General features: G+C 56.7%; 2 protein-coding genes across 6 annotated transcripts in view; one reads left to right on the top strand and one right to left on the bottom strand.

Annotated features, from left to right (window-relative positions):
• Positions 1 to 4,724, bottom strand: part of ZHX3 (zinc fingers and homeoboxes 3) — a 51,417-nt gene extending 46,693 nt beyond the window's left edge. Inside the window, exon 1 of one of the 4 annotated variants that reach the window (XM_080406003.1) lies at positions 4,550 to 4,721. The gene's annotated coding sequence lies outside the window, so the exon portion shown is untranslated. The other 3 variants (XM_080406000.1, XM_080406002.1, XM_080406004.1) reach the window with 3 other exon arrangements.
• Positions 4,725 to 4,834: 110 nt separating this feature from the next.
• Positions 4,835 to 24,196, top strand: LPIN3 (lipin 3). Of its 2 annotated transcripts, XM_080405998.1 has the most exons (21): positions 4,835 to 11,913; positions 11,944 to 13,158; positions 14,581 to 14,781; positions 15,115 to 15,210; positions 15,994 to 16,229; positions 16,454 to 16,561; positions 17,002 to 17,122; positions 17,282 to 17,684; positions 18,498 to 18,597; positions 18,712 to 18,881; positions 18,964 to 19,057; positions 19,274 to 19,343; positions 19,941 to 20,033; positions 20,491 to 20,552; positions 20,825 to 20,954; positions 21,215 to 21,363; positions 21,514 to 21,600; positions 22,568 to 22,720; positions 23,031 to 23,142; positions 23,239 to 23,342; positions 23,462 to 24,196. In XM_080405998.1, exons 2-21 carry the CDS (start codon positions 12,616 to 12,618, stop codon positions 23,604 to 23,606), a joined length of 3,177 nt encoding a protein of 1,058 aa, XP_080262124.1. In that variant the 5' UTR covers positions 4,835 to 11,913; positions 11,944 to 12,615; the 3' UTR covers positions 23,607 to 24,196. The 2 variants fall into 2 exon arrangements, with proteins under 2 accessions (XP_080262124.1, XP_080262125.1); XM_080405999.1 differs by lacking the exon at positions 11,944 to 13,158 and having other exon boundaries at positions 4,835 to 11,738; positions 17,002 to 17,684.
• Positions 24,197 to 24,276: the final 80 nt, after the last annotated feature.

Consider the following 24,276-nt stretch of genomic DNA (forward strand, 5'->3'; position numbering starts at 1 on the left):
AATTCCAGATGGAAAGAGAGACCGATTACATACAATTATTAATGTGCGTGTCTACGCCACTGGAAAAAAAACACAGAATATGCTTAAAAAGAAACAAAGCAGGGAAAAATAAAATGACTACCCAGTCAAGTATTTGTGCAGTACTGGCATGACACCTTAGGGAAATAAATATTTGCTTGACCTATTTCCAAAAGAGAAGTTTTTATAAGTTCCATGAAAACCTCTTTATTTATCAAAGCATGAGAGCAGAGCATGCGCAAGCATCCCGCACGCCAAGCTGGGCTCCAGGTGCAACGAGCTCCCTTCCCATCCTTCTCACGGAGCAAACTGATCTCCTTTACGCCAGTAGGACCAAAAAGTCAGCCTGAAAACAACATCAAGGCACCTATTTAGGAGAGGAAGAGTTGAAAGACACCAATGCACATAGCAGAGAGCCACCTCGCCTTGCTGGAAGCCCCTTTCAACTGATTCATCTGCCTCTTGCCTCAGTGATTTTTTAAGTGCACGCTATTTAAACCTGTCCCACCCAGGCTCTTTATTAAGGACATTCTGCCGGCCAAATGCCAGGGCTCACTCCCCACCCTGCTCCCGATGTGACCCTCTCGAGCATGTCTGCGTTAAAAGAAAAAAAACCCAAAAAGCTCTTCCCCTTCCCCTTGAGCCACCCAGCAGGCAGGGAAGCCCCATCACCCAGTCCGAATTTTCTGAGCATTACTGAGCAGGAGCGTTTGGGTGGAGCTATAATGGAAACTTTTGCAACCTTAACACCATGCTATTTTATTTCATTTTTTTTCCTCTGCCAAGTGCTAAAACACATGGGGGGCCTGGCTGGAGTGGCGAGGGCAGCACTCGCCTTCAGTAGGAGGACATGACAAAAGCCATCACTGCAACTGAACGTACAGTTTAGAAGGTTCATCCTCCAATTTTTCTATTTCTCAAAAAAGTTAAAAATAAATAGGAATAAGGAGCAGAGAGCACACAGATAAAAAAGGAGTTCAGTTAAATGTCCCCTGATGACACATGTATGAAAAGGACCGGGCACCCTCACACAGTGTTGTTCTGAAAGGGGAGAGGGAGGAGAAACCACGAAGCCTTTGAAAGGCTCGAGCACACCCTCCACGCCGGGATGAGCCATGGCTGCGACTGCATCTGGTGACAACCCAACTGCTCCGGCTCCGCTCTTGTGCCATGTGTCATCACCAGCTCCTCTAACTCCACCGCAGTCCTCATCCGATCAGGGCTTCTCCAGTGACTTCACTTCACGCAAACTCACTTAGCTTTCATTTTAAGCATTGTTATTTAGAATATTTGTTCGGGGGGGGGGGGGGGGGGGGAAGAGAGAGAAAAAACAAACAAACAAAGGGGAGAAATACAAGACTTTTTTTTTTCTTTTTAATTAGAAACATCACCCCTCGCCTACTCAACAAAGCAGAAAACCCAGCACAGCTGCAAGTGGGAGAGATGCTGCAGACCTTCAGCACAAAGACCAGCAAGCAGGATCTTCTCCCAGTTAGCCTCCTTAGCAGGTCTAGGCTCCTTCCACCTGGAACAGGTGCCGAAGCTACAAACATAATCACCCTGGGCTCCTATTTCGCTCACGCAAAGAGAGAGGCACCTCAGAGTGATTCGGAATCTGCATGGGGCAAAACATCCTTAGGACGAGCAGGGTGGGGGCACCTGGACCTGGCGCGGGGCTCTGGCTCCTCCAAGCAAATCTCTCTATGGCAGGGAGGTGGCAGCTCCACGCAAGAACAAAGGTGACAGCAACTTACATTAACCATGAGCAAACCAAGGACCCCTCCACGGGGTGAATCTCCCTCATGCTTTTTTACACACAAATCAGGTCGAAAAAGACAAAATAATAAAAATACTGCCACATTATCAGGAGATGGGAAGCAGCAAAGGGCCCGTGGGCAGCGACATGCTAGCCCATGCAGGTTTGCTTGCACAAGCCGGGGGGGTTGAGCAGGACAGTGGTGTGGTGGGACATGTCTGCTCCCACCTTCTGCCTTTTGTTTGCACAGATTTCCACAGACCCTCAATTATTCATTTCTGCTCCCACCAGTTTTCTGGGGGAGCTAATGCCCTGTGTTCAGCTGGGAGCTGGCAGCCCCATCCCCGCAGTGGGTAACAGGAGCGGGTCTTGCAGGGTTCCCCACTGCCCAGGACCCTGCCCCACATTCCGAAACAGCAAGGGACCTGTGTGACAGCCTCGCACAGAGCACCAGGTCCTCGTGCCCGGTAACCCGGAGGAGGCTCCCATGGGACCGAGCCACGGCCCTGCCCTGCAAACGATGCTGCCTCCGGACCCGTCCCACCGCACAGACAGGGAAAGGCTTGACAAGGGACAGACGCAGACCCGCGTCCCCCGGTTGGCCTGTAAACCCAAGTTGTAGATACTGTCAGGAGCTAGGAGATGAGCTGCTTTTACATAGTAACACCATAGTAACCGAGACGGATGATAAAGCTTGCATACACAAGAGCACCACATTTTTGGAGAGGAGGAAGAGGAGGTCTAAATAGAAGGAAAACCTTCCTGCAGAGCAAGGGGACACATTTGTATAAAGGAGAACCAGAACCATACTGCAGTTTAAACCTCCTCCCCAGCTGACAACAACCCAGATGGCTCTTACTACCAGCCCAGCTCACCTGCTCCAGACTTCCCCGCTCCGGGCTGTCAGCACTGCCTGCATCGGTCCTTGCATTTCCCCGATGAAAGCCAGCAGCCCCCACGGGGCTGGTTTTGCTTGGCTTTGCAACAAGGATTGTATTGATAGAGATGTGCTCCTGCGAGCGACTTTGGGGCTTCAAGTTACTACGGCTTTCTTACGGTAGCAAGAATTGCGGAGGCTGAGCCCTGTCAGGAAAACCTATGCTAAACCCCGACCCATCTATAATACAATTAACACAAGCTACAGATTAGGCTGTATCTGAAGCAAAATGCAACCAAACAGCCTCCTCTTTCCCACCCCCAAAGGTGGGTCAGGACTCCGAAACTGTGTGGGCATACGTGTGCTGCGAGCTGCTGGGATGAACTAAGAGGAAACAATAAACAGACTGCAACAGTCTGCTCCCTCTTCTCAGCTACGCATCCCGAGTTGTAAAACACATCAAGGTCACAGACCCAACCTAGTTAATAGAAGTTATCATTAAATTGCTGTTTTCTTCTACAGTAAATAAAATGCTTCTGATCTTCTGGGTGGGTTTGGTTTTGTTTTTCTCCTCATCTCTTCAAGAGAAATTAGTTCAGAAGTTTACTTCGTTTTCTGGAACAGCTTATTCTGGCTTCCCACCTGTGGGGAACCGTTCCTCAGGATGCTGTGACCCTGGGCAGGGGGCTGCAGCCAGAGTAGGTGCTCCGGAAGAAGGGCAGCAAAACCCTCCCTGCTGCCGAGGGGGAGCCCACGGCCGGGCAGAGCCTTAGAGCAGAAGTGGGAAAACAGCTCAAAAAGCATTTCTACATGGGGGTTTTTCCCCCTCCTCGGTACGTCGGTGGGCCCAGGCAGACCCATCACCTGCCTCTCCCCCAAAACCTTCCCACCTTGGTACCCGAATAGAAGAGGAGCCCTCAGAAAAACCGTATGGCTTGAGTTGTGAGGGCACAGGCTCAGCACGCCCTGAACCAGAGGACCGAGCTCAGAGCCCCCAGCCGAGCCGTGCCACCACCCGCCCGGCCAGCCGGCCGCCCGCGCAGGCGATGCCCGAGGGGTGCACGGCGCCCCCCGCCCGCGTCCCCCTCCCCAGCCGCTCCCCACCTCGGCCCTGGCCCCGCGCCCGGAGCCCTGACGGAGCCGGCACAGCCGGGCAGGACTTTACCCCGGCAGCCCGAGGTGGCACCGCGGCCCCAGCCAGGGCGGGGAGCGTCCCACGGGAAACCAGGACGGAGCGACGTGGGGCTCGGTCCCGGCTCCGCCACAGAGTCCCTGCGCGGCCCCGGGCACGTCACTTAGCAGCAGCCGGTGTCCCCACCTGCGCCGAGGGGGAGAGGCCGCCTGCTCGCACCCCGCTCTGCCCCAAGGCCAGGCACCCAGACCCACCACCCCTACAACACCGGGAGCCACGAAACCCCCACGACCCACCCGTGACCAACCCCCGGTGACACGAGTGGGGCCAGCCGCCCCCTAGCCAGCGGCCAGCGAGGGCTGGAGAAAGGGACTCTCCTTCCCCACAGACCCAGGGTAAAGGAAAAATCCACTCGAGACCGGCCCGCGGGAGAGGCGGCCGGGTCCCGGGCAGCCCCACGCAGAGCTCCCGGCGCGGCCGGGCCGGACCATTTTTAATTGAATTTATCTTAATTGAAATTTTAATCGCTGGCAAGCCGCCCGCAGCGAAGGGCAGCCCAGCCCACCGGCTCCCCGGCCGGCGGCAGGGCTGGGCGGCGGCGCGGGGGCACGGCCACACGGCCACACACGCGTGTCCCGACCCCCGGGTGGGCCCCGCACCTGCCCGGGCTCGGCGGGACGGCGGAGCGGGCGGGGGGCGCGGGCGGGACCGCGGCGGCGAGGCGAAGCGGGGGGCGCGGGACCCTCCCCGGGCGCTGGGCACTCACCCGCGGCAGGTCCCCGGGCCGCCGTGGCGGCTCGGCTCGGCGCGGTCCGGCGGAGGCCCCGGCCCCGGCGGCGAGCGCGGGGCGGGCGGGGCGGGCGGCGCAGCGGGGCGGCCGGGCGGGCGCCGCCGAGCCCAGGCATCGGCGGGGGGCGGGGGGAGCGCGGGGCGGGCGGGCGCGACACACACCGGCATTAGCCAGGCTCCATCGCCGGGCTGGGGGGGAGGCGGGGGGCGGGGGGTGACGTCACCGGAGCCGGACCGGGGCGGCGCGCGCGCTTGCGCGCCATTCAGCTGGCGGCGGGGCGGCGCGCGCGGGCACCGGGCACCGGGCGGTGCTGGGACGGCTGTGCGGGCACCGGGCACCGGCTGTGCGGGCACAGGGCACCGGGCGCTTCTGAGACGGCTGTGCGGGCACCGGGCACCGGCTGTTCTGGGACGGCTGTGCGGGCACCGGGCACCGGCTGTGCGGGCACAGGGCACCGGGCGGTTCTGAGACGGCTGTGCGGGCACCGGGCACCGGCTGTGCAGGCACCGGGCACCGGCTGTGCAGGCGTGGTTGTGCAGGCACCGGGCGGTGCTGGGACGGCTGTGCAGGCACCGGGCACAGGGAACCGTCTGTGTGGGCACCGGGCAGCGCAGTGACGGCTGTGCGGGCACTGAGCACCGAGCACTGGGCACCGTCTGTGCAGGCACCGGGCAGTGCAGCACCAGCTGTACGTGCACTGGGCACCGGGCGATGCAGTGCCTGCACCGGGGAGGACAGCGAGCGTTTGCACCGGGCCTGGGCACCGGACAGGCGATGGGCGTTGGGCACCTGCAGGGGGCCGGTGAGGGCCTGCACCGAGGGCGTGCAGTGGGTGCGTGCCCGGGGGGTCAGCAGGCGCTGCACTGGGGCACGTATGTGCTGGCGGGCCAAGCGTGCCACACGCACTGAACGTGGGGAGGGTGACGACCGAGGTACGGTGGGGATGTGCAGCGGCCACCGAGAGCAGTGGGTGCCCCGCGTGCACCAGGGCGCTGCACCCCTAGCCACACCTTGTCACCCCCACAGCCCTGGGGTCCCCCAGCTCGGTGCCTCACCCCAGCCCCAGCGGGTGGCTTGGTGGCTGGAAGCGCCCTGTCCCGTCCCGCTGGCAGCCGTGGGCCCCAGCATTGAGGTCGTTCCACCCAGTGTGGGGGGCTGCTGTCGTGGCTGGGGGTCCCACTGCAGGGCGAGCGGCTCTGGGCACCGCGGTGCTGCCGGCGGGTGCTCTGGGGATCACCAAACCGCTGTGCCCCAAGGGCTTCGGCAGCAGTTCATCATAGCGTGCTGCGAGCGGGTCGGGGATCAAATGGAGCACCAACTATTTCTTAAATAAAGCATGGCTTGGAAACATCATCTGTCTTGAAATAAGACACCAGCTTTGGACAAAAGATAAAAGATTTTCCAGCTGCCTAAATGTGCACGTCATCCCACTTTTCCTGGATTCAGAGCTAATGGTTAGACAGAGCGCACAGTTACGTCCATGTAAATATGATGTTGCTTATCTAAAGCTGTTGGCTTTAAAGCACAGGTTTATTGGCAGCTGGGACAAAAAAGCCAAGGGCTCTCAGTGCATCGCAAGTGCGGAGACTTCGTTTTTCAGGACCATTTCAGTGCTCAGGGCTATCAGTTCTCCCAGTTTCAGAGCGGGGCTGGATTTTTCTGCAAGCCCTGGCTCTTGGAGCCACGCGACTGCATGGGAATTGCAGCTTTCTGGTTTTTCTTTTTAAGTAAGCTTGAACCCTTTGTGTTTACAGAAGAAATGTGAACTCTTAACAGGTCAGAAACTAGGAGCCAAGTCAACAGAGCCTGTTTATAAACCAGAACGGATGGTTTTTAACCAGTCCTGCGGCCATAGCTCAGCCTTTTCAATGCTTGCGATTGGCAACGGAGGATGGCATTTCCTCCTCTTCAGGCAAAATGGCTTTCCCACCCACTCCATCACATGCCAGGCCAATCTGACCTGGTCTTTCTGGGAATAGGAAAGAAAAAGAAAAAAAAACAAAAACCCATCACTGTTTTCCTGTTGTATTCCTGGCTCCAGAGCCAGCACTTGGAGCAGGACACCTGAACCTTCCTCCCTGTGGCTTTCATGGGATGAGAATTTCACCCCATCCAGCTGTGCCAACTTGGCATTTCTGCTTCTCCTCTCACTGTTTTGCTGAATCACCCCTTTCACAAACCTCTGGAGATCTTTGTTGATCCGGGGAAAGGAATGGGAGCCCCTGGCCAGCCAGCTGAGAGGGGCAGGAAACTCTGCCAGCCTTCCCAGTGCTCCCCTGCTCTTAAAAAGCTGCTTCTGTCTGCTGGGAGAAGGGGCCCTGATAAGAGGGAAGCCCTTTCTTTGTATTCCAACCTCTGGCGGGATTCCCTGGAGGGTGACAGCGAGGCAAGTCAGTTAGGGATGACAGCCCCGCCAGCAGCAGGGAGCTGCTCCAGGGAGCTGCCTGGCACAAGGACCTTGGACCTGCTGGATTGATTGACAGCTGTCAACCGCACATCCAAGATGCCCAGCCCAATAAACACAATGGCTCTGGCCATCTCTCACCTGGCATTTGGTGCTTGCAGCATCGTGCTCAGTGTACAGCATTCGGGAAAAGGCATCTGCTGACTCCTGCCTGGATTTTGCCAGCATCTTGGGAAACCCCACTGTAAGGGGGATGCTGGTGAGGTTTAAGGAAAGCGCAGACCCAGGGAGAAAGGAATAGGCCAGTGGCCATCAGAAGACTGTGCCCCAGAACAGTGAGGTCCTGGAGCATCCTTTCAGTGTGGGAAAGGGAGCAGGAGAACATGGCTCCCTGGGTCAGGGGTGGGAAGAGGATTTGGATGCTGCTGAAAGTGGCTTAGCAAGGTAGGCTTCCAGCCATCAAACCTTACTGGTGCCCCCAGCTATGAGCTGAACCCCAGGGCTGGAAGGATTTCTCCTGTCCCAGCCCCAGCTCCACTTGTTTGCACAGCAAAGCAAGATCCTTTCTGTCAACTCAGTTCCCCTCCTGTCTGAGAGAGCTTCTTGCTCCTCTGCAGCATCTCTGATGAGCTGAGCTGCATCAGGTCTCGGCCAGCATGGAGGCAGGTGGGTTGGCCAGCTTCCCAGGTCTCTCTTGCAGCTGGATCGTCTGCCCTCCCTCCAGATGTTTCACCCCAGACCCATGAAGAAGCAGGGAGCAAGGGGGAGATCCAAGGAGAAGTGTCCCAAGGGACTGCCGGGCTGCTCAAAGACAAGCTTGAGCAGCTGGGAAAATCCCAGAGAAATAATGTGATGACTGAGGGAGGAGGCAAAGCCCCCACCTTGGAGGCAGCTGAAGAACTGGCTGTGGCCTGGCTCGTCTGCAGCAGCTGTCGAAATACAAAGAGGGGGTAAAACAAGCCTGTCTTTGACACGGCTTGTCCCCTCTCCCAGCCTGCAACTGAAGACACAACTTGTTTTTCTGGGACAGAGGAAAATTTAGGAGTCTCCTGGGCAGCAAGTGCCTGGGGTGCTCCCAACTGCCAAGTGGATGGATGGAGTTTTTCTGGGAAGGCGCTGGAAGCACTGGGATCGTGGCTTCCAAGACTGTTGGCCGGCGTAGGCACAGCACAGCCTGTGAGGCAGCACTGAGGGGCTCAAGCGTGGCTGGCCCTGCCGCTGCCCAGTGTGGGGTGAAGGCTGTGATCTGAGATGGGTGGGGAGTGCTGGGGATGCAGGACGAAAGCCGCCAAGATGGACACGGGTGTGAGCTTTTTGGAATGCAAGGAGCTGAAAATATTGCATCTCGGTTGACTAATAAAAAAAGCCATCTTGTTTTGCAAAGGCTCATTGCAAACATCTGCGGGTTGTAGAGTTCCCAAAAGGGGGAAGAAACCTCTCCCTGTTGGAGCAGCTCCTGGGGGGAGGATGCAGAGGGTGCACAGAGAAACTGAGGGTCTCAGGGTTAGAAGCCCAGGGAGTGATGGATCTGCAGGACTTGCCTTCCAAAGAAAGTAAGTGGGAGCAAGAGGGGGTATGAAAAGCAGCTGGCAGGAGCCAAGAATAATTGTATGGCTTTGCAAAAAATTACCATGGCAATTAAAAGTGCTTTAAGATTTTTTTTGAGGAGAAAGAAGGAAAGAACAGGTAAGTAAAGTGCCCCAGGACTGGATTGCAAGGTAGCATGGAGGGAGGTACAGACATCACCAGTGCGGCCATGGCACAACTGGGGATCTACTGGGGGGGACTGGTGGATGAGCGAAGCCTGGTGTGTCAGGAGCTGGGCATAAGGGCCAGCAGGGAAAGCCAGCTGAGCCAGGAGCCTTGGAGGTAAGTGATGGGGGAAGCAGCTTTGCAGGGTGCCCCTGTGTCCAGAGGGCAGGAGCTTGGAGCCACAGCACGGCTGAGCAGCCTGTGTGCTGCTGCTGGCTTTGCCTTCTCCGCCCTCACCTGAGGATGCATTCAGCTGGCTAAAGAAGAACTGGTGTCCTGTGCTGAAATGTCCTCTGCAGCATTTGTGACCAGGTACCAGGTCTACAGCCCAGATTTATCCTTTTGTGTTCCGGACCCAGGGTTTGCAGGGTATAAACCACTGCCCTGGGTGAGACCCACGCCGGTGGCACCAAGCTCTATGCGAAGACAAAGGACAAAGCACCTGAGGTGTCACATCCTGAGGTTACAGCAGGCTCCTTCCCTGCGGGGCATGAGCGCCTGGTGACCTGGCAGTGGGCTGCAGGGTTTGGTGGCAGCCCCCCACCCCAGGCTCCCTGTAAGCCCTGCTGGGGTCAGCAGCCGGTGCTGCACGGTGCCAGCCCACCCTCCTCGGGGACCGCAGCCGTGCCTGGCCACCCACAATAGCTGCTTTCAGTCCAATTTCACCGAGGGATAGAGCTTTCAGAAACACTAAGCTGCTGGAAAACACTTCCTTCCTCAGCTGATTTGTCACAGCCTTTAGGAAAGTTTCCACGTTGGGTCTGGAACCTTGCACCCAGGCTGGGCTTGGGGTGGCATGGGTGCAGGGGGGGTTGCCGTACCCCCTGCTGCCATCAGCCCTACCAGTATGGCACAGCTGAGGAAACTGAGGCACAGGGAGGTAACGGCGCTTGCCTGGGAATGAGCTGCAGCGTTTCTGTAGATGCACCCATCAGCTGTGACCAGCCTGGGTGCTTCGGACCCTTCTCCTCAGGGACTAAAGAGGTCCTCAGCAGCCAACCTCCAGCTCCGGTGCTTCCCTGCTCTCACACAGCAACGTCACCTCCACGAGTGATGAGTGGGAGAGCCCTGCACACTCACCGGTGGAAAAGCCTTTGTCCCCCAAGTGCCACCAGCTCTCGTGCAGACCAGGAGCCACAGCCACACAATTCACGTCACCCCAAACATCATCACAGAGGGTGCTGGGGAATCCCCTGCACAGCGAGTCAGGGGGTTGTGGGGCAGAGCCAGCGCCAGCCACATCCCTGCCCTTGGGCAGTCATAGTCCAGTGGGAGCCACTTTTTTGGGGCACAAAAAAACCCCACTGCATCAGTTTCTCACCTGAGCCCCCCTGGCTATTCCTCCATCGCTTCCCCACTGCTGTCAGGCCCGTTGAGAGCTGGAGAACCTCAGTCTTCTTAAACCTCTGCTTCTTTGTGCTTTTCTTTCAACTCATGCTCTCTTTTCTCCTCCCACTGGAGATAATACAGGGCAGAGGAGCCCCTGGGGCTTGGCCACCCACTCCCTCCCTTTATGTCTTGTTAAAACTTCACTGTGGGCTTTGGTGGTGCCTCTAAAATGGTGCTCGGTGCTTCTTTGTGTCCCAAAGCTTTCCCAAGGCTGTGTGTGTGTGTGAATTAAAAGGAAAAAGAAAAAACCCAAACACCCTTAAAAGGCAGAAAGCCACAATGATGGAGGTGGAAGGGTGATATGGAGCTGCTGGTGTGCAGGGTACTCACACCCTGGGACCTGGTGGTGCAAGGAGGGCTAGAGGCTGGGGAAGGGGAGGGAAAGCCACCACCCTGTGGTGACAGTGCTGTGGAGCACCCAGGAGTGCCAAGGATGGGTGCAGCAGGCAGGCCAGGCTCCTTGCGGCATACGGCACAGCAGCAGCCTCGAAGGATTTTGCAGGAGCGGGGGTGATGCTGTCCCTGTCCTAGCAGGTGCTGCCCTGATAGGAAGCGCTGCCTTGCTCTGCTTGCCCAGGGGTACAGGCTGGCTTGTGGAAAAAGGAGGTCCCAGTCCAGTCCCAGGCTGCACAATGAAATAAACTCACTCGAATTCACTCTTCCAAAGTTTGCAAAGTTTACTGAGGGGCAGCTAAAATTATCCCTCAAAATCCTCCAGAACCTTGGGTTCTGGTGAAACCTTATTCCTCCCTACAAGCACCACACACCAGCAGCTTCCATGTTCCTCCCAGTCCAAACCTGACCAAGGTGCATCCGATCTTACATCCAGGATCAATTAAGTGAGCAACACAGCAATTATCACCCTACTCACCCTTCGTGGTCCTAGTCCATATGACCCTACAGCCCTATGGAGGAGGGAGAAATTAGCGCCTGGCATAGGCTCCCTAGCAAGACACTTCCCACTCTGAACAGTCCTTAGCCTGGCTGTGGCTACGTGAGGATGCTCTCCAGCTATTGCAAGGCAGTTTTTAAGGGGCAGAACTTCCCCAGAGCTGCACAGTCAGGCTCTGCAAGCGCCTTTTCCAGAGAGCTTAGTCTCTCCTGGGGTGCTGAGAACTAGGACTTTGTATAGTTTGTGCGTGGGGGGCTAAACGCTGGGAGATCTGGTCTGGAGAATGAAAGGACTGTCTTTGGAAATTGCAGCCTGGTGGGTCGGGCTGTAGTGGCCTTGCAGGACGGTGGAGTGAAGAAGGAGGATCTCCATCAGTGCAGGGCAGCTGGCAGCTCTGCCTGAGCCACTGGAGCAAACAAGCAGGTTGTAATGAGACACATGAGCTGGTTGCAATGAGGCACAGCTGCTCCGTGCAGGTGTCAGCTGCCTCCCCAGATCCACCCTCCGGCCTCCCAGGAGCCCTCATAGGCTCAGCAGGAGGCAGGGCATGGGGACTGGGTGCTCTTTGGGAGATGGGGCCCTCCCCTTGCTCAGGTGAGAGGAAGGAAGCAGTAAGGAGAGGAGGAGCTGAGGGTGAGCAAGCTTGTTGCAGGCAGAGAGCAGCCCCCGGGGTTTCTGGGCTGGTTGCCCCAAAGTTGAGGAGTTGCTGAGGTTCAGTAGCTGCCCAGGTAATGGGGAAGGTCCCGAGTGGTTTGCAGCATGTGATGGATGGGCAGTGTGGATGTGTGCAGTGGGAAGAGCGTGCTGCTTGTGGGGTGGCCCAGCTTGCTGCCACCTAGGAGAAGAGCAAGCTGGTGTTAGCAAAATATCTGGCTTATTTTGGGAGGCTTTCTAGCTGGAGAGGTGGCTGTAAGCTGCGTTGCTTCTGTAGAGGTGGCTGTAAGCTGCGTTGCTTCTGTAGAGGAGGTTTGCCCCCTCTGCAAGAGCTGTGTTGGTGAAGGGCTGTGATCCTGCTGGTCCTGTGGTTGAGGGGTGGGGGTGCTCCGTTCCTCATGGGGTTTATCTGTTGAATGTGCTGTGGTGTCCTCCAGGTGGCTTAAAAACCCTTTCTCTCCTGCTTGGTCTACTTATTAATCTCTCTCCAGAGCACAGCTTATTCTTCATCTCCCTAACGGACCTCTTCCACCCGTGGTGGGGCTGAGGGCTGCAGGGAGGAGTCTGAGTCTCTTCTCTCTGTTCCCGGCTTCCCTCCAGCTGCCCTGGGTGAAGCACACAGGGAGTTAAAACCCAGCAAGCTGAAATCTGTACCAGAGCCACCCTCTTTCCCCTGCCCTGAGCTCTGGGGCTGAGTGTCCCCCGCAATGTGCAGGGGATGCTTGGGGAGGGGGCTGCTGCCCGTGGAGGCAATGGGGCATGAAGCCCTGGCGGGGGGACGTGGCCCCAGCATGAGACCCTCAGCAGCGTGTTTTGCTGGGTGGCTGCAGTGCTGTGTTAAGCCCTTGCACCCTGCGTTCCCATGAAGGTGCTGCTCAGCATGGGGCTGTTCCTGGGGTCTTTCTCCAAGCCCTGCAGGCTGTGCAGGTTTATCTGCCCAGGGTTTTCCCTATGTGCTTTTCAGATCTGTCTCAATGCAGATCCCAGCTGGGAGCCCATCAGCACTGCCCTGGCAGCAAGAGGGCCAGCCTGATTGTTCTTCCTCTCCAAAAATTCCTCCCCCTCTCAGCCAGGAGCTCTCTCCTGTTTGCTGCCAGGCCCCGTGGCACAGCAGGGAAGGCAGCTGGAGTGCTGCCCATCCCGGCAGCGATGCCCAGGAAAGCTGGGCTCAGCAGGTTGGTGAGTGGCCCCGTGACCCTGGCCCTGCTCACAGCAGAGCTGATGGAGGCACTGAAGCTTCGGGAGCCAGCTAGGCTTCCCTGCCACCCGCCCCGGGGAGGATCGGGGCTCTGGGATTATTCCTGGCTGGCGGGGGGAGAGGCAGGGGGGACAGGGCATGAAGCAGGGACCATGTCTTCCCACGCAGAGCACCTTCCAGAAGGGATGTCTGGGAACAGGACGGGGCTGAGCTTGCGCCAAACGGATCGGAGAGGCTGGGTGCATGCTGGGGCAGAGGGCTCCGAGGGTGGCACGTGCTTGTCCTCGTCCCTTTGGGTAAGGAACCAACTCTCCCTGCCCCCTGGGTTGCATGTGTGCTGGGGGCTGTGCTGAGAGCCCCCTGGGAGCACCATGCCATCGGCTGATCGCCCTGCTGGCACAAAAGGCTTTCTTTAGTCCATCTGTGGTCCTTCTGAAGTCGTCATCCTGTGTCCTCATCCTCTCCTTGGGACAAGGTGTGCTGTGGAACCGGCAGCTCAGGGCCCAGCCTGTGGCGTGGTGTGCTGGCACCAAGGCCATTGTCCTGCTGCTGCTGTCCCGCTGATACCGGGTGCTCAGCAAATGGAGCAAGGGGTCCTCTGGGACCCACACCCAGCACCCCGACACAGATGCGCAAGAAAATACTCCAGGGACTTCAGCACGTTGACCAGGAGGCACTGCCAGCGGTGGGCTGCTGGAAGGGGAGCTGCGTGAGAGCTGTTTGGAGCCTGCGTGTCACCTTGTGTGGCCGGAGACACGGCTGGGCTGCAAGCCTCAGCATGGGCCATGCGAGTCTGGCTTTGCAGCCATGCTGTTGCTCCAGCATGGCAGAGGGGAATTGTTTGCTCGGGGAGCGAGCAGCTGAAGGATGTGAGCGGGCGAGGGGATGAGCAGGCAGCAGGCAGGGCTTTCCTTCCATGTGTTCTTGCTAATGAAAACCAGGAGCTGTGTGGCCTCGGAGTGCAGCAGTGCCTTGTGAAAATGGTGTTGCAGAGCTGCCTGGGTGTCCTCCGGGTAGCACGGCCCCTTTGCTGGGATTCCCTGGGAAGCTGCAGGGTGGTGGCAGGAGCCCAGGCATGGAAACCAGGGATTTCTGGCTTGAGCAAGGGCCATGTCTGGCCGATTCAGCAATGCCTAGGTGGGATGCCTTCCCCTCCAAGTAGGAAATGTTAGGTTTGGACTTTGTTCAAGGTGAGCACATGGTGTATGCAGCAGCTCCTTGGACTTACCACCTCTCTGCCCCAAGCTGAGGGTTTTTTTGGTGGTGGTTGATTTTTTTATTTGTGGGTTTGTTTGGTGGTTTGTTTTTGTTTTTTTTTTTTAGTACAGCTCAGGGCAGGAGGTCTCCTGTCAACCAAATTCTTTTGGAATGGAATGTTGACAGCTTGACTGTGAAGTGTTGCTGTGAGGTACTGTTTGCTCTCCCAAGGGGCAAATGTGATGGTGCATCCCAATGGCAAAGGCACCTCTCCTCCAAGCTGAATGCAATAACTTGTGTTCTGGCTTCTGTCCTGTTTTCTGGTGCTCCCAGAGGCCCTAGCTGATCCGTATCAAGGCCCTTCATGTGTCTGCCTCGGTTTCCCTAGATGCTTACCTGTCCCCATGATGGGGCTGTGTTTGCAACTGTGAACTGACTCTACTTGAACAAACTCACATTGCATTCACCTGCTGGAGCCCGCTTCCCGCCAACCTGAATCTATTCCTGTCTCTCATCCACAGTCTCAAACAATGAACTACGTGGGGCAGCTTGCTGAGACTGTCTTCGTCACGGTGAAGGAACTGTACCGGGGTCTGAACCCCGCCACCCTGACGGGCTGCATCGATGTGGTTGTAGTGAGGCAGCCCGATAACTCCTTCCAGTGCTCCCCATTTCACGTGCGCTTTGGGAAGCTGGGTGTGCTGCGCTCCAAGGAGAAGGTGGTAAGTGGTGGCAACCCTGGGACTGTGCTTCTTCTCCGGTATCTCTAGACTTAGGATCTTCCATAACCTGTGGCTTACGGAAGAACTTTGTTTGAGGGGAATGGGAGCCCTGCTGAAAGGATTGCTTGCCAGTTTTGGGAGGGATGCCCCCAAATGGAACCCATCCTCCTTCAGGGAGGACTCTGCTTCCCAGGAAAACTGGGAGAGGTCCCTTGCCTCAAGGGACTGGGTGGCTGTGAGCTACCCCAACCCATTCCCTCCCTGGGGGAATGCCCCCTGTACACTGATGGGTGAGTGTGTTCAGATGGACACGCTTCTTCTGCCCCTTGCTAGGTTGACATTGAAATCAATGGGGAGCCTGTGGACCTGCACATGAAGCTGGGTGACAATGGAGAAGCCTTCTTTGTCCAGGAGTCGGAGGAGAATGAGGTTGGTGGTGAAGTGTTGCTGGTCTGTGTCCTGCTGTGACCACCTGGTGGAAGTTCAGGGTTGAGGTGGAAGGACCAGGTTTGGACCGCTCTTCCTCCCCAGGGTGACTCCGTTATCCTGCTCTGACACTTTGCGTGTCTGGAAAGGTTCCTGCTCAAAGGATCTCATGACCAGTGTGGAGGATCTGGGCTGTGGAGCACCGTGAGGGGAGCATTAGACCAAATATCTGCATCTCAGACTGGCCTCCATCAATGGGCATGGCTGCCGGCCAGTCAGGCAGATATCTCCGGGCTTGGCCTCTTGGGGGATCTTGTGACAGGGACAACAGTGAGCCAGATGCTGTGGCAGGCTGCCTGCTCCACTGGGAAGCAGGATGAGGCTAGTTGTGTCTTCCAGAAATCTTGGCAGCTCTCTCCCAGGCTGACTTGTGGTCGCTGCTAGCTTGGGCTGGGTTTGAGAACAGGGAGAGGGCTCTGGAGCCAAATCCCATCTGGAACCTTTGTAATTCTGGTCTTGTGGTGCCACCTCCTGCCTGCCTCTCCTTGCCCACATTAAAGTCATCTTTAGCTTGTGGCTGGATAACCCTACTTTTTTATTATTATTATTTGCAAGTTGTATGTACAAAACTCTTCCTTTTAGGCCTAGCCACAAAACCACCCTCAGGCTGAGGGCTCAGTGGTGCTGGTTGTGCTGGTGGAGCATGTTGCATAGGTGAGAGCCATGAGCTACTGGACTAGAAAGGAGGGTGCTGGAGCTGATGGGCTGTTCCTAACCCTGTTGCAGGTCAATATCCCGTCCTGCCTCTGCACATCCCCCATCCCCACGGAGCAGATCCCAGAGGATGTCGCTCAGCCCTCCCATGGGCAGGAGACCTCCACTGCTGAAATGACCTCACGCAAGAGGAGGCGACGCAGGAGAAAACCCAAGCAGCAGGAGGTGTCTGACTTGGAGTTAGAGGGCTGCGAGGACACCAAAAATGAGGTGTCCATGGAGGAGCTGTGCAAGCCACCAGCCCCAAGGTAAGCTGCCTCACCTGGGCAGGGTGCTGTGATGGGTCAGGCCCATAGGTTCACTTGGTGATGCCTGGCAGTACTGAAACATTGGGAAAGCGTTTCCGAGCTGGACCTCGGCCTCATGTGGAGTAGCAAGTCAGTGGAGATGGTCAAGTTGGGTATTGTCGGCTTTCCAGGACAGGAGGCTGGTGCCTCGGAGCAGCACGACTGACCTCTTCCCTCCTTTGCAGTGGTTCAGTGTATTTCTCCTCTGCTGATCTCCCCGAAGAGGAAATCGGATCATTGGAGTCCCCAGAGATTCACCCTTACTCTGACGGGGAGCTGGCCTCTGTGGACAGGTAACGGGCAGAGCCAAGGCAACCTGCTTGCCTTTGGGAGCAGGGGATGTCCGTGTGGCTGGGAAGGTGGTAAGGAAAAGGCACTTGGAGGTGTCCGGAGAGGAGGGTTTTCCTGGCTTGATAAGGTGTGGCTGGAGGAGAGCTCGGAGCCCATGGGGAATGCTGCTGGCTATGGTCACAGATGCAAGAAGCCTGCCCTTACAGGGCTCCCCCTCCTCTGCTGCTGAGCTGCTCCGGGACAACCAGTGGCCCAGCACTCTGCTTCCTTGGGCCTGAGCTTCCCATAGGTCTTGCTGACTTTTAAGTCATAATTTTGAGGCGGAACTGATTCTATAGGAAACCAGCCTTATAGGGTTCTCAGACCTAAATATACTTGCAGTGGTAGGAAAGCACGGGGCTGTGGAGTAGCTGAGGTCCCATGTTGCCTTCTCTTCTTGTAGTCCCACCCTGAGCCATCCATCTTCTCCTAAAAGTGATTCAGAACTGGAGATCAGGCCGCAGGAGAGCTTGGCTCTAGGGGCTGAATCCCACATGCAGTGGACCTGGGGAAGGCTCCCACAGGTGAGTCCCTGCCCTTGCTCTTCTCTAGCAGCTGGTGGGAGAGGGGCCTGCAGAAAGTGGAGGAGGCTGTGGCCAGGCAGCCTCAGAGGAGTCGGCATTTTCTGCCTGATGCTTTGGGCAACTTCCCATCCTCAAACCTGTTCTTCTGCTTTCCTTGAGGTGAATAAATCTGAACGAGTTGAACCAGCCAAGTCTGCAAAGACCACTGCTACTGCAGCAACTGCTGTCTCTGCAATGCTGGTCCCAGTGGATGAGGCAACCCATCTTGTTGCCACCTCTGAAGGTCTGGGAGGTGGTCCAAGCCCAGCAGGACCTCAGAGCATGCCTCGTTCCTCTGCAGTGTCTGTTGTTGAGGCAACACTGGTACCCCGAAATGGGGACACCCCCAGTGCTGTGGGAGCAGAGAGCTTGCTGGAGGCCTCCTCAGCCCCACAAGAGAAGCAGGAGGGAGGCAGGGCTGTTGTGCCAGAAGTTCAGCCAGATGTGGAGCCTTTTGAGGGAGCCACTGCTTTGAGACAGGTGGGCTCAGAGGGCCCCGAGCTGGAAAGCCAGAGGAGAAGAGGTGAGTGTGTGGCTGGTGCTGCTGGAAGCGATGTTTGAGCTTGTGTCTGTATGTGACTTGGATGTGGGGCTGGATTGTTCATTCACCGTTAACTCCTTCGTGACTGCCCTGGGAATCAGAGGTGGGACGTGTCTGCTCTGCCTTTTCCAAAGCAAGGGAGCTGGTAGCACATGAAGAGACATTCCTCAGGTTTCCTCCTTTCAGTGACCACCCAGCTCCTCAGGAAGGCTTTTGTGCCTTATATTTCCTGAAGTCCGTCCTTGGATGTCCCTGCTTTTACACGGTTAGAAGATTTCTCAGCAGCATGGACCATACCTTAATTTGAAGTGTCTGGCAGCACCTGGTCTGACTAGTGTCCCAAGCCCACCAAGCTGGGTGGAAAAATCACACAGTGAAGCATGCATTTGCCTCCCTTGATAATGTATTGAGGACTTTTATGCTGTTACCTGTCCGAACTAACCTTACTCTTCCAGCCGGCATAAATTCAGAGCATAATCATCTCCCTGAAGAAGAGATGCTTGGGATCCCCTGTGTAACAAACCGTTACCTTGCATGGTGCTAACTTCAGATTATCACGGCAGGACTTTGGCCTGTCCTTTGTGTCCTCTTGGCAAGCGGTCTTGTGCCAGTGCAGGTGTCTTGAGGTACTTCTGTTGCTGTTGACGTAAGGCAATTTTTCAAGTAGGAAAAGAGATACCTTCTTTCTGGTACATGAATAGAATAGAGGAAAATGCTGTTAGCTTTCTCAGTGGGTGCTGGGTTGGTTGGAGAGGTGATTCAGCTAAGCTCTCTCCCTTCTGTTTGTGCATTGAGGAGCCATCAAAAGAAGTCCTCACCTGGGTCCTAGTGATGTTTACCTGGAAGAGCTCTCCAACCTGGATGAGGAGCATGTGGGGCTCTATTTCCCCAGGAGGTATGGGTTGGCCCAGCTGGCTAAGCTCAGACCTGCTTGAGCAATTCCCCTACAGCAAAGGAAGGAGGAGCATCTAAAGCTATTGCCTAATGTTGCTTCTTCTCTTGCTGGTAGTGACACAGAGAAGAGTTCAAAGCCTGTGGCAGACCCCAGCAACCCTCTGTGTGCCCAGCTGCCATCCAGCCTGCCTGCCAACAGCCCCACGGACTCAGGCTCAGATTTGCTGCCCACCATCGCCCTGTCCCTGTGCGGAGGCCTGGGGGGCAGCAGGCAGATCTCCTGTGGTAGGTGGGAGAGGAGGGGGAATCTGCTGTCCTGAAATCCATTATACACACCAGTGGCATGACACTGCCTCTGTCCCACCAGAAAAGTTCATGGAGCATATGGTCTCCTACCAGCAGTTTGCTGAGAATCCAGGACTCATCGATGACCCAAACCTGGTGATACTGATCAACAAGAAGTGAGTGCCCTGCTCCTCCTGCTGCTTCATCCCAAGATGACCAGTGTGGCCCCCTTGTCCCTACGGAAGCACTCCTGTAGGAGTGTGACTGTACCCCAGACGAGGATTATACCGCGGTAGTTGTGGGAGGGGACCTTCTGGCCATGCTGCAGGACAATGTGGAAATAGCTCTTGCTCCAGGAATGATGATGTTCCTGTTCCTCTTGTTTCTTCCAGGTATTACAACTGGGCAGTGGCTGCTCCCATGGTCCTGTCCCTGCAGGCTTTCCAGAGGAACATTCCCGAGGTCAGTGGCACAAGACATGTACTGGCCATGCTTCTCAGCAGGGCTTGCAGAGTACAGTGGGGCTACGAGAGGCCAAGCTTCCCATACGGGGCTTTGCAGGCAGTCTGGGGCAAAGCCAAACATCACTCCAGTCTTCCAACCCTGAGGTCTTCCTTTCCCCCACAGGGACCACAAAAAGGGGGGCTTTTAGATACCTGCGTACCACTGACACCTGGAGAGCAGAGGTTTCCTTGTCAAAAATCTCCTATTCTGATGGTTGTGTCCATGTGTGGATGGCCAGAGCCAGCAGCCCTGGCAGTCTGGAGGAGGATTTGGGACTGCGTGAGCCCACTCTAGGGCTCTGCAGACCTGGCTGGGATTGTATGGAATAAGGCACCCAGATATACATTGTTTATCCAACCTGCATGAAGGGAACAAGTCATTGTACCCTTTACCCCAAAACCTTCTCTGCTCAGAATGCAGTGAGTCACACACTTTTTTCCTGTGAATAAATTTGCAAATGAAAACATGTCTGGACAAGGGTGTCCTTAGCCTGCGGGCAGCTGAGCCTCCCTGGGCTGAGAACTGACCTCATACTGTGTTCTGCCACATCCACAGAGCGCCATCGAGCAGCTGGTGAAGGAGAAGATGCCCAAGAAAGGCAGCAGGTGGTGGTTCTCCTGGAGGAGGAGAGAATTCCCAGCAGAGGAGGTGTGTTTGCAGCAGTGGCTGTGACAACCATGTCCCCAGGAGGCAGGTGTCATTCTGGTGGCTGGCAGGGTGGGGGGAAGGAGAGCAAGCAGGGCCCTGGGGCTGGCCCAAGGGCGAGTACAAGGCAAGGTGACTTCTGAAGGTTGCTGCTGTCCCCTCAGGTCTGTTAATGCCTGAGCAGCTGAACACCACCGGTAATGCAATAACATTGTAATGGTGAGACACCTTGCCACATGCCCCTCACACCACAGCCTGGGCACCACATGTGCTTGCTGCTCTCCCTGCCCCATCACAGCACCATGTTGTGGTTCATCTTCCATGGTGCAGCGTCCTCAAAGGCAAGGGATGCATTTCCACCTCTTTTCTGCTATTGCCACTCCAAGAGGCGGTAGAGCAAAGCAGCCCCTCTTCCAGCCCTTGGCACTGAGGTCCTAATGATGCCACTCTCTGCCTGCAGCAGCAGCAAAGGCCAGGGAAAACCAAGACGGGGATGCTGCAGCCCAGCTCTGCTCAGCAGAGGTAAGTGCCTCCCTCCCAGGGTGCCTTTAGGAGTCTGTGCATGCTTCTGGTCTCTTTTTCTCCTAAATGACCAGTTATCCCCAAGTGTACCTAACGTATGAGAGCTGAAAGCTCTGGTCAGGCTCTGGCTGACCCTGGTCCAGCCAAGCTCCTCCATGGCCGCTTCCTGGTGGGTGCATTGTCCTGGGTTCCCTCCAGATCTTCCCTGGTACTCATGGGGAAAGCTGTGGTCTGCGGAGTAAAACAAGTATGGTCTTCCCTTCTGTGTATAGGCAGGAGGAAGAGGGATCATCTAGTGATGACGGGTCCCTGCACCCTGGGAACTTGTTAGCAACGGATGCCCCTGCACAGAAATCTCCACCAACCTACAAGAAATCCCTGCGGCTCTCCTCTGAACAAATTGTATGTACTTCATTCCTCCTTCACTGCCTGCTTGTGTGTTTAGGGGTGAGACAACCCTTAAATATGGATTTCTCTACTCCTGACCTCATGATTTTTTTTATAGGGCATTTAAGTATTTTGCCCTCAGTGGCTACCCTATGGATGTCTGGGGTCTCTGGCATCCAGTGGATGGCTCTGGCCAGGTGGCAGTCTGACCTCTAGGAAGCTTTGGACTGGTGTGTATTGGTGCTGGTGTACCACTTCTGTTCCCTCTGCCACAGGAAAGGCTGAATCTGCAAGATGGCCCCAACGAGGTGGCATTCAGTGTGACAACCCAGTACCAGGGCACGTGCCGCTGTGAGGCCACCATCTACCTGTGGAACTGGGATGACAAGGTGGTGATCTCAGACATCGATGGCACCATCACCAAGTAAAGGGCCTTTCTCCCCCTGGACATCCCTGTTCCTCCCTGTTATGGGAAAGTGTCCTTTCACAGCTAGCATAAGAAGCTGGGAGGGATCACAAACCCCATCCAACCCACCAGGTTGGGTCAACCTACCCTGGTCTCCTTTTCTTCTAGGTCAGATGCGCTTGGGCACATCTTGCCGCATCTGGGAAAAGACTGGACTCATCATGGGATTGCTAAGCTCTTCCACAAAATCCACATGTAGGTATTGGATCGACTGAGGCCAAGGGGAAGTGGGAGGATGATGGATGAGGGGCTGGGTGGGAGCCAGAGTCAGGGCTCCTTAACCACTGATGCCGGCCAAAATAGCCTGATTACCCGCTGTCAGTGATGACTGACGTTTGCTGCGCTGTCTAGATGATGTTGGGGGGCACAAGCAGAGGGGGCTTCCCCTGGGAGCAGTTGTTTGTGTTGCCTTCCCTGAGAAGAGTGTGTGTTGGTGGGGGCTTGGCTGGGGAGGTGTAGCTGAGCACCAAAGGACACGAGACCGCACCAGATCACACCCGAGAGGCCACAGGCATCGCCGAAGACCTTTGCCTCGCTGTGTAGCAGCAGCACGGGGGTCCGCCCGGCGCCGCAGCCCCGTGGGGCCGTGCCGGTGGCCTCTCTGGGCACCCAGCTACTGCTTCCCGCACCCACGGGGACCCCCGCCCCGAGGTGCGATGTGGGGCTGGCAGGGGGTCCCCACGGAGCCCGGCCACCGGCTCCATCCCTGGCACCGATGGCCACTAAGAGGCACTGTGGGCCCGCGGATGGCTCGTCCCGGCCCGGGGCTGGGGGGGACACGGGGCTCACGCCCCCGGGGGGCTGCGGGCGCGGGGTGCGGTGGGGGTTTGCGGCCACGTCTGGTCCCGCAAAAGCAGCGTTCCACGCCTGCCCGGGGGTCTGCACGGGCTGTGCCCAGCTCCCCAGGAGCCGCGGGCAGCCCGGCGCATGGGGGTGCTGACCCGGGGGTCCCGCTGGGCTTCGCAGCCCGGTACGTGCTCCCCCTCCAGTGAGGCAGGTGGGGCTGGTTTTAGCCTGGGTCTGGGGGCCAGTGACGCCACCTCGCTTGCTGAAGGGCAAACAGGTCTGGGCTTAGGGCAAGTGCTTGGCTCCGTCCTCTTCAGGGGAGCAGGGGGTGCCCTGTCCAGGGCGCAGCCTGGAGGGTCCCCTGTGCGCTCTGCAGGAATGGCTACAAGTTCCTCTACTGCTCAGCCAGAGCCATCGGCATGGCACACATCACCAAAGGCTACCTCAAATGGGTCAACGAGCAAGGCTGTGCCCTCCCCAAGGGTCCCATCCTGCTTGCCCCCAGCAGCCTCTTCTCTGCCTTCCACAGGTACCGTGTCCTCTTCTCCTCCCCAGCCCTGCACCTCCTGCATCCCTGGGGATGGCACCCCCCTCCCCTCGCTGAGGGGTGTCACAGCCTTAAACTGCCCCCGCCCCCTCCCTGGGGCAGGATGCCTTTCACCGGAGGCAGCAGGGGAACTGTGGGTCTTCCCTGCAGCTTCATGGTGAAGTGCCTGATGCATGGAACCTTTCTTGCCCCCAAAATTGCTGCCTTGAGCCCCGGACAGCCTGGCTGCCTGCGGTCCTGGCCAGCTGATGCTACTACGACCTCTGCTCTGTGCGTCTGTCTTGTGCTGCAGGGAGGTGATTGAGAAGAAGCCGGAGGTGTTCAAGATTGCCTGTTTGATGGACATCCAAAACCTGTTTGCGATGAAGGTGCCCTTCTACGCAGCCTTTGGGAACAAAGCCAATGTGAGCAGGTCTCCTGGGGTGGAGGAAGGGCTCGGGCTGTGGTGGTGGCAGAGGTGCCTTGTGTAGCCCTCACGCCTCGCTGGCCTTCCTTGGCAGGACGTCTATGCTTACAAGCAAGTGGGCCTGCCGGAGAGCCGCATATTCACAGTCAACCCCAAGGGAGAGCTGATCCAGGAGCTCACAAAGAACCACAAGTCTACGTAAGTGACATGCTTGTTCCTTGGGTTAACGTGGCTTTAACCCTGAGGAGCATCTCATGAGGAAGAAAAGTAAACAAAACCCCAGTGACTCCAATGCAACTTCTTTCTTATCCCCACAGGTACGAACGTCTGTCGGAGCTGGTGGAGCTCATCTTCCCTCCCCTGGGACAGGGTGGCAGCGTTGCTCTGGTGTGTCCAGAGTACAGCCACTTTGCCTACTGGAGGAGTCCACTCCCTGCTGTTGACTTGGATGCCTTCTCCTGACCCCTTTACCTGTGGAGACCTGACCCAGGGCTCTCCTGCGTGTCCTCTGCCAGTTCGGGATGCTCCATGTGCATCTCCTCCCTGTTTGCTGCTCAGGTATTTTGCCGTTCTAATAGGGATCACATTCTGCACTAGAAACACCCCTTCTCAGGGGGCTAAAGAGGGGTAAGAGGGAGATCTGACTCCACAAAAACTCCAATCACTAAACTAAAATTCATGTAAGCTGGGTGTCATCTTCATGTTCTTAACACCTATAAAGCCTGGCTGCCTTTTAGAGGTGGTGGTGGTGGGTCATGGTCTTATTTACTGATGAGCCTCTGGCATAGCTATTGCTTCTTCCAGTATGACCAGTGTTCCCAGACAGTTCAGCTACCTCCAGTTTGGTAGCTGATGGACTGAAGCTGTCTGTGGCTTAACTCATTAATGTAGATGGAAGCTGTTGGGGTTTTGAGTGTTCTTCACCAACAGCAATAATAAATAAGCAGTGCCTTAATCTAGGCTGCCTGTTGTAGCCCTGTGCGTGGAAGTGGGAGCCAGGCTGGGTATCCTTTTGCAAATGTAGTGGGGTTTATCCTGCTGAAGTGGCCTGTGGGGGGTGGGGTGGGGGGGGGGGGGGGGGGTGTCCCGGTCCTGGTGGAGATGTGGGCAGGACTTACAGCTTCCTCAGCCT

Source organism: Falco punctatus (assembly GCF_963210335.1).
Source record: "Falco punctatus genome assembly, chromosome: 10".
Taxonomy (NCBI): Eukaryota; Metazoa; Chordata; class Aves; order Falconiformes; family Falconidae; genus Falco; species Falco punctatus.

What these genes read in the sequence shown, in the direction of transcription:
- LPIN3 (XM_080405998.1), top strand. Translation starts at nt 12,616, where the DNA reads ATGTGCTTTTCAGATCTGTCTCAATGCAGATCCCAGCTGGGAGCCCAT. An exon ending in AGGAGTCGGAGGAGAATGAG is followed by an intron (nt 15,211 to 15,993) that starts GTTGGTGGTGAA and finishes ACCCTGTTGCAG; the next exon opens with GTCAATATCCCGTCCTGCCT. An exon ending in CCTTTGGGAACAAAGCCAAT is followed by an intron (nt 23,143 to 23,238) that starts GTGAGCAGGTCT and finishes CTTCCTTGGCAG; the next exon opens with GACGTCTATGCTTACAAGCA.